This window comes from Salmo salar, chromosome ssa29 (genome assembly GCF_905237065.1).
Source record: "Salmo salar chromosome ssa29, Ssal_v3.1, whole genome shotgun sequence".
Lineage (NCBI taxonomy): Eukaryota > Metazoa > Chordata > Actinopteri > Salmoniformes > Salmonidae > Salmo > Salmo salar.
Window position 1 is genome coordinate 41,912,501 of NC_059470.1, and position 10,000 is coordinate 41,922,500.

General features: G+C 41.9%; 1 protein-coding gene across 2 annotated transcripts in view; it reads left to right on the forward strand.

Annotated features, from left to right (window-relative positions):
* Positions 1 to 10,000, forward strand: part of hhatlb (hedgehog acyltransferase like, b) — a 33,738-nt gene that overhangs the window by 14,844 nt on the left and 8,894 nt on the right. For both annotated transcript variants that reach the window (XM_045710928.1, XM_045710929.1), the window contains exons 6-7: positions 5,656 to 5,865; positions 6,733 to 6,904. In XM_045710928.1, the coding sequence (XP_045566884.1) occupies positions 5,656 to 5,865; positions 6,733 to 6,904 (382 nt within the window). The remainder of the gene's footprint in view (positions 1 to 5,655; positions 5,866 to 6,732; positions 6,905 to 10,000) is intronic.

Here is a 10,000-nt window from a genome sequence, read left to right on the forward strand (position 1 = left end):
GCCTTTGCCTGCCTTTGTACCCTTGAGTCAAACACTTAACCCCCCTCAATTAAGCTCCATCGCCCCCCACACTGCTCCAAAAAACGTGCGTATGTCTGTCAATTAGATGCAGTCGATCACAGTGCCATCCGTTTTGTCACCAAAGCCCCATATACTACCCACCACTGTGACCTTTATGCTCTCGTTGGTTGGTCCTCGCTTCATACTCGTCGCCAATCCCATTGGCTCCAGGTCATCTATAAGTCTCTGCTAGGTAAAGTCCCCCCTTATCTCAGCTCACTGGTCACCGTAGCAGCACCCACCTGTAGCACGCGCTCCAGCAGGTATATCTCTCTGGTCACCCCCAAAGCCAACTCCTCCTTTGGTCGTCTCTCCTTCCAGTTCTCTGCTGCCAATGACTGGAACGAACTACAAAAATCTCTGAAACTGGAAACACTTATCTCCCTTACTAGCTTTAAGCACCAGCTGTCAGAGCAGCTCACAGATCACTGCACCTGTACATAGCCCATCTATAATTTAGCCCAAACAACTACCTCTTCCCCTACTGTATTTATTTATTTATTTATTTTGCTCCTTTGCACCCCATTATTTCTACTTTGCACTTTCTTCCACTACAAATCTACCATTCCAGTGTTTTACTTGCTATATTGTATTTACTTTGCCACCATGGCCTTTTTTGCCTTTACCTCCCTTATCTCACCTCATTTGCTCACTTTGTATATAGACTTATTTTTCTACTGTATTATTGACTGTATGATTGTTTTACTCCATGTGTAACTCTGTGTTGTTGTATGTGTCGAACTGCTTTGCTTTATCTTGGTCAGGTCGCAATTGTAAATGAGAACTTGTTCTCAACTTGCCTACCTGGTTAAATAAAGGTGGAAAAAAATATATACTACTATACTGCTACTATACCGCTACCACTATACTATTACTATACTATTACTACTATACTACTATATTATTACTATACAACTACTATCCTATTACTATAGCACCACTATGCTGCCACCATACTGCTACTAATATACTATTACTGTACTATTACCACTATACTACTACTATCATAGTACTATACTGCTACTGTACTGCTACAATACTATTACCATACTAGTACTATACTTTTATCATACTACTACTATACTGCTGCTGTAATGCTACTATAATGCTACTCTACTACTGCTAAACTATTACTAAACTGCCACTATGATATTACCATACTACTATTATACTATTACAATACTATTAGTATACTGCTGCTATACTACTATTACGCTGCTACTATGATGCAACTATACTATTACTATCCTAGTACTAAAATTATACTATGCTATACTATTAAGCTACTACTATACTGCTACTATACTGATGCTATACTACTGCTATACTGGTACGATGATGCAGCTATACTACTACTATACTACTATTATACCAGTGCTGTACTAATATACTACTACTATGCTATTGGTGTACTACTACTATCCTATTACTATATTGCTACTATAGTGCTACTATACTGCTACTAATAAACTATTGTCACTATACTACTACTATCAAATTACTATACTGCTACTATACTGCTACTACTATACTATTAATGTAATATTACTACTATATTAATATTACTACTATCCTATTATTATTATACTTCTACCATATTTGTACTGTACTAGTACTATACTATTACTATTGATGGGTTTGGATTTGTAAACTTTAAATATTGTTAATCATCAGTTAAACTAGAGACATGAGGAGGAAGTTAACGGGTAAGTTAACGGGTAAGTTAACGGGTAAGTTAACGGGTTAACGGGTAAGTTAACGGGTTAACGGGTAAGTTAGCGGGTTAACGGGTAAGTTAACGGGTAAGTTAACGGGTAAGTTAACGGGTAAGTTAACGGGTAAGTTAACGGGTAAGTTAACGGGTAAGTTAACGGGTTAACGGGTAAGTTAACGGGTAAGTTAACGGGTAAGTTAACGGGTTAACGGGTAAGTTAGCGGGTTAACGGGTAAGTTAACGGGTAAGTTAACGGGTAAGTTAACGGGTTAACGGGTAAGTTAACGGGTAAGTTAACGGGTAAGTTAACGGGTAAGTTAGCGGGTAAGTTAACGGGTAAGTTAACGGGTAAGTTAACGGGTAAGAATCTGTAGGAGGGTCAAGGAAGGTTGGATAGGAGCCAGGGGGCTTTGGGAGATGCTGAGTAGAGGAGAGGTAATCGCATGATTGCAGTCACCGATGATAATGGCGGAGAGCTGTGGAGTAGTGAGGAAGGGGGTCATGTCAGGTCACCATAAGGGAGAATGAAGAGTTTGAGACCCGTATTACTTAACTTCCCCACTAGTAATAAAGATGTTTAGAAAGAGGGAGGAGATTCCACTCAAATCGGGGTATATTACCACTGGTGGAAATATGTCTTTGTCTTATGCAACTGTACTGACCCAATGGGTGAATAAACTTGGTTTAAGCTTTACTAATCGTCCGCGAGTTTTACTAGGTTATATTAAAACCTAACAGTATACTAGTACCATACTGCTATACTGTTACTATACTACCACTACACTATCACTGTGCTACTGCTATACTATTACTGTACTACTACTATACTACTATGCTAGTACTATGCCACCACTATGCAATTGCTATACTATCAATATACTATTAATGAACTACTAACACACTACTATGATATTACTATATTACCACTATACTATTAATACACTGCTACCATACCACTACTATACTACCACTGCACTATTGCTGTACTGCTACTATACTACTATGCTATTACTTCACTGTTACTATATTATTGCTAAGCTACACCTGTACTAATACTATACTGCCACAATACTAGTATTAAACTGCTACTATACTGCACTATACTATTACTATACTGCCACTGTACTATTACTATACTAGCACTACCACTGCTACTATACTATTACTATGCTGCCACTATACTATTACTATGATACCACTGCACTATTAATATATTGGCACTATACTATTAATATACTATTACGATGCTACCACTCTATTATTGCTATACTATTACTGCTAATATACTATTACTATTTTACCACTATACTATTACTACGCTACCACTGTACTATTACTATACTGCTGCTATAATATTACTATACTACCACTATACTATTACTATACTACCACTACACTATTACTATGCTGCCGCTATAATATTACTATGCTGCCACTATACTATTACTATACTGCTGCTATAATATTACTATGCTACCACTACACTATTACTATGCTACCACTACACTATTACTATGCTACCACTATACTATTACTATACTGCTGCTATAATATTACTATGCTACCACTATACTATTACTATGCTACCACTATCAACATTACTATACTGCTGCTATAATAGTACTATACTATTACTATACTGCTACTATACAATTACTATACTGACACTATACTATTACTATGCTGCCGCTATAATATTACTATACTACCACTATACTATTACTATACTGCCGCTATAATATTAATATGCTACCACTATACTATTACTATGCTACCACTATACTATTACTATACTGCTGCTATACTATTACTATACTACCACTATCAAATTACTATACTGCTGCTATAATAGTACTATACTATTACTATACTGCTACTATACAATTACTATACTGATACTATCCTATTACTATGCTACCACTATACTATTACTATACTACCACTATACTATTACTATACTACCACTATACTATTAATATGCTACCACTATACTATTACTATACTACCACTATACTATTACTATGCTACCACTATACTATTACTATGATACACTATACTATTAATACGCTACCACTATACTATTACTACCACTATACTATTAATATGCTACACTATACTATTACTATGATACACTATACTATTAATACGCTACCACTATACTATTACTATGCTACCACTATACTATTAATATGCTACACTATACTATCACTATGCTACCACTATACTATTACTATGCTACCACTATACTATTACTATGCTGCTACTATACTATTACTATGCTGCCACTAAACTATTACTATACTGCCACTAAACTATCACTATACTATTACTACCACTATACTATTACTATGCTACCACTATACTATTACTATGCTGCCACTATACTATTACTATGCTGCCACTATACTATTACTATACTGCCACTAAACTATCACTATACTATTACTACCACTATACTATTACTACCACTATACTATTACTATACTATTACTACCACTATACTAGTACTATGCTGACACTACACTATTACCATACTACCACTATACTATTAATATGCAACACTATACTATTACTATGCTACACTATACTATTAATATACTATTACTACGCTGCTACTATACAATTGCTATGCTTCACTATACTATTACTATACTATACTATTTCTATACTACCACTATAGCGTAGCCTAGTGGTTAGAGCGTTGGACTAGTAACCGAAAATGCAAGTTCAAATCCCCGAGCTGACAAGGTACAAATCTATCGTTCTGCCCCCTGAACAGACAGTTAACCCACTGTTCCCCGGTAGGCCGTCATTGAAAATAAGAATGTGTTCTTAACTGACTTGCCTAGTTAAATAAAGATAAAGTACTATTTCTGCACTACTACAATACTGCTACCACTATACCATTACTATACCACCACTATACTATTACTGTACTACTATGCTGCTATGCTATTACTATACCATTACTATACCATCACTATACTATTACTGTACTACTACTATACCGCTATGCTATTTCCGTACCGTTACTATACTATTGATATGCTACCACTGTACTACTACTACTACTATACTGCTGCTATACTATCACTATACTTCTCCAATACTGTTACCATGCTACCACTATACCATTACTATACCATTGCTATGCTGCTACTATACTATTACTATGCTGCTGCTATACTACTACTATAATACCACTATACTATTACTATACTAAAACTGTAATGTTGTACTACCACTCTAACCCTCCTCTTCCTCTCTTTCCTCTCCCTCTCTGTCCTCTCCTACAACCCTACTCTTCCTCTCTTTCCTCTCCTTCCTCCCCTCTAACCCTCCTCTTCCTCTCTTTCTCCGTCCTCCCCTCTAACCCTCCTCTTCCCTCTCCCTGCCCCTCTCTGACCCCCCCTCTTCATCTTTCCTCTCCCTGCTCCTCTCTGACCCCCCTCTTCATCTTTCCTCTCCCTGCACCTCTCTAACCCTCCTCTTCCTCTCTTTCCTCTCCCTGCTCCTCTCTGACCCCCCTCTTCATCTTTCCTCTCCCTGCACCTCTCTAACCCTCCTCTTCCTCTCTTTCCTCTCCCTGCTCCTCTCTGACCCCCCTCTTCATCTTTCCTCTCCCTGCACCTCTCTAACCCTCCTCTTCCTCTCTTTCCTCTCCCTCTCTGTCCTCTCCTACAACCCTCCTCTTCCTCTCTTTCCTCTCCCTCTCCTTTCTCCCCTCTAACCCTCCTCTAACCCTCCTCTTCCTCTCTTTCTCCTTTCCTCCCCTCTAACCCTCCTAACGCTCCTCTCTCTCCTCCCCTCTAACCCTCCTCTTCCTCTCTTTCCACTCCCTGCTTCCCTCTAACCCTCCTCTTCCTCTCCCTCTCCACCAGGCTGGTTTTGTGACGGGGGATTTTGAGCTCCGTTCCGTCCTGTTCTACGGCGGTTGTGGGTTCACCATCATGCGCTGTATGAGTTTTGCTCTGGAGAACTGTGAGAAGAAAGAAGGAAACTACAGCATCCTGGAACTCCTCAAGTACAACTTCTACCTACCCTTCTTCTTCTTCGGACCCATCATGACCTTCGACAAGTTCTACGCTCAGGTAAACATCAAGAAACCTATGGACTCAGTTCTATGTTCAGGTAAACATTAAGTAACCTATGGACTCAGGTAAACATTAAGTAACCTATGGATTCAGCTCTATGTTCAGGTAAACATTAAGTAACCTATGGACTCAGGTAAACATTAAGTAACCTATGGACTCAGGTAAACATTAAGTAACCTATGGATTCAGCTCTATGTTCAGGTAAACATCAAGTAACCTATGGACTCAGGTAAACATTAAGTAACCTATGGACTCAGGTAAACATTAAGTAACCTATGGACTCAGGTAAACATTAAGTAACCTATGGACTCAGCTCTATGTTCAGGTAAACATTAAGTAACCTATGGACTCAGCTCTATGTTCAGGTAAACATTAAGTAACCTATGGACTCAGCTCTATGTTCAGGTAAACATTAAGTAACCTATGGACTCAGCTCTATGTTCAGGTAAACATTAAGTAACCTATGGACTCAGCTCTATGTTCAGTGTTCAGATACATACCATGTAAATGATGGACTCAGTGCTTTGTTCAGGTATCATGTAAATGCCACATAATATAATATGCAAAATGCAGAGAGCATCAGTGACTGACAGTGTTGGTGTCTCCTGTCATCTACAGGCTCAACTTACCTGTGTGTGTGTGTGTGTGTGTGTGTGTGTGTGTGTGTGTGTGTGTGTGTGTGTGTGTGTGTGCGTGATGTGTGTGTGTGTGTCTGTGTGTGTGATGTGTGTGTGTCTGTGTGTGTGATGTGTGTGTGTGTGTGTGAATGTGAGTTGTGTGTGTGTGTGTGTGTGTGTGTGTGTGTGTGTGTGTGTGTGTGTGTGTGTGTGTGTGTGTGTGTGTGTGTGTGTGTCTCTCCTCCAGGCCAACAAGGACGACCTGACCCGTAAAGAGGGGGCGATATGGAACATATCTCTGCAGGGACTCGTTCACCTGGGGGCTATATTAACAGTGGACATCCTCTTCCACTTCCTGTACATCCTGAGCATCCCCACGGACATGAAGCTGCTCAAACACATGTCTGACTGGGCTGTAGGTCTGTAACATGTCTGACTGGGCTGTAGGTCTGTATCATGTCTGACTGGGCTGTAGGTCTGTAACAGTATCATGTCTGACTGGGCTGTAGGTCTGTAACAGTATCATGTCTGACTGGGCTGTAGGTCTGTAACATGTCTGACTGGGCTGTAGGTCTGTAACAGTATCATGTCTGACTGGGCTGTAGGTCTGTAACAGTATCATGTCTGACTGGGCTGTAGGTCTGTAACAGTATCATGTCTGACTGGGTTGTAGGTCTGTAACAGTATCATGTCTGACTGGGCTGTAGGTCTGTAACAGTATCATGTCTGACTGGGCTGTAGGTCTGTAACATGTCTGAGTGGGCTGTAGGTCTGTAACAGTATCATGTCTGACTGGGCTGTAGGTCTGTAACATGTCTGACTGGGCTGTAGGTCTGTAACAGTATCATGTCTGACTGGGCTGTAGGTCTGTAACAGTATCATGTCTGACTGGGCTGTAGGTCTGTATCATGTCTGACTGGGCTGTAGGTCTGTAACAGTATCATGTCTGACTGGGCTGTAGGTCTGTAACAGTATCATGTCTGACTGGGCTGTAGGTCTGTAACAGTAACATGTCTGACTGGGCTGTAGGTCTGTAACAGTATCATGTCTGACTGGGCTGTAGGTCTGTATCATGTCTGACTGGGCTGTAGGTCTGTAACAGAATCACGTCTGAATGGGCTGTAGGTCTGTAACAGTATCATGTCTGACTGGGCTGTAGGTCTGTAACAGTAACATGTCTGACTGGGCTGTAGGTCTGTAACAGTATCATGTCTGACTGGGCTGTAGGTCTGTAACAGTATCATGTCTGACTGGGCTGTAGGTCTGTAACAGTATCATGTCTGACTGGGCTGTAGGTCTGTATCATGTCTGACTGGGCTGTAGGTCTGTAACAGAATCACCTCTGAATGGGCTGTAGGTCTGTAACAGTATCATGTCTGACTGGGCTGTAGGTCTGTAACAGTAACATGTCTGACTGGGCTGTAGGTCTGTAACATGTCTGACTGGGCTGTAGGTCTGTAACAGTATCATGTCTGACTGGGCTGTAGGTCTGTAACAGTATCATGTCTGACTGGGCTGTAGGTCTGTAACAGTATCATGTCTGACTGGGTTGTAGGTCTGTAACAGTATCATGTCTGACTGGGCTGTAGGTCTGTAACAGTATCATATCTGACTGGGCTGTAGGTCTGTAACATGTCTGAGTGGGCTGTAGGTCTGTAACAGTATCATGTCTGACTGGGCTGTAGGTCTGTAACATGTCTGACAGGGCTGTAGGTCTGTAACAGTATCATGTCTGACTGGGCTGTAGGTCTGTAACAGTATCATGTCTGACTGGGCTGTAGGTCTGTATCATGTCTGACTGGGCTGTAGGTCTGTAACAGTATCATGTCTGACTGGGCTGTAGGTCTGTAACAGTATCATGTCTGACTGGGCTGTAGGTCTGTAACAGTAACATGTCTGACTGGGCTGTAGGTCTGTAACAGTATCATGTCTGACTGGGCTGTAGGTCTGTATCATGTCTGACTGGGCTGTAGGTCTGTAACAGAATCACGTCTGAATGGGCTGTAGGTCTGTAACAGTATCATGTCTGACTGGGCTGTAGGTCTGTAACAGTAACATGTCTGACTGGGCTGTAGGTCTGTAACAGTATCATGTCTGACTGGGCTGTAGGTCTGTAACAGTATCATGTCTGACTGGGCTGTAGGTCTGTAACAGTATCATGTCTGACTGGGCTGTAGGTCTGTATCATGTCTGACTGGGCTGTAGGTCTGTAACAGAATCACGTCTGAATGGGCTGTAGGTCTGTAACAGTATCATGTCTGACTGGGCTGTAGGTCTGTAACAGTAACATGTCTGACTGGGCTGTAGGTCTGTAACAGTATCATGTCTGACTGGGCTGTAGGTCTGTATCATGTCTGAGTGGGCTGTAGGTCTGTAACAGTATCATGTCTGACTGGGCTGTAGGTCTGTAACAGTATCATGTCTGACTGGGCTGTAGGTCTGTAACAGTATCATGTCTGACTGGGCTGTAGGTCTGTAACACGACTGACTGGGCTGTAGGTCTGTAACAGTATCATGTCTGACTGGGCTGTAGGTCTGTAACAGTATCATGTCTGACTGGGCTGTAGGTCTGTAACATGACTGACTGGGCTGTAGGTCTGTAACAGTATCATGACTGACTGGGCTGTAGGTCTGTAACAGTATCATGTCTGACTGGGCTGTAGGTCTGTAACATGACTGACTGGGCTGTAGGTCTGTAACAGTATCATGTCTGACTGGGCTGTAGGTCTGTATCATGTTTGACTGGGCTGTAGGTCTACTATTATTCTACTGTAACCTGGTGTATGTCTCTCTGTCTCCTGTAGTTGGTCTGGCCTACTGTAACCTGGTCTCTCTCTCTCTGTCTCCTGTAGTTGGTCTGGCCTACTGTAACCTGGTGTATGTCTCTCTGTCTTCTGCAGTTGGTCTGGCCTACTGTAACCTGGTGTATGTCTCTCTGTCTCCTGCAGTTGGTCTGGCCTACTGTAACCTGGTGTATGTCTCTCTGTCTTCTGCAGTTGGTCTGGCCTACTGTAACCTGGTGTATGTCTCTCTGTCTCCTGCAGTTGGTCTGGCCTACTGTAACCTGGTGTATGTCTCTCTGTCTTCTGCAGTTGGTCTGGCCTACTGTAACCTGGTGTATGTCTCTCTGTTTCCTGCAGTTGGTCTGGCCTACTGTAACCTGGTGTATGTCTCTCTGTTTCCTGCAGTTGGTCTGGCCTACTGTAACCTGGTGTATGTCTCTCTGTTTCCTGCAGTTGGTCTGGCCTACTGTAACCTGGTGTATGTCTCTCTGTTTCCTGCAGTTGGTCTGGCCTACTGTAACCTGGTGTATGTCTCTCTGTTTCCTGCAGTTGGTCTGGCCTACTGTAACCTGGTGTATGTCTCTCTGTTTCCTGCAGTTGGTCTGGCCTACTGTAACCTGGTGTATGTCTCTCTGTCTCCTGCAGTTGGTCTGGCCTACTGTAACCTGGTGTATGTCTCTCTGTCTCCTGCAGTTGGTCTGGCCTACTGTAACCTGGTGTATGTCTCTCTGT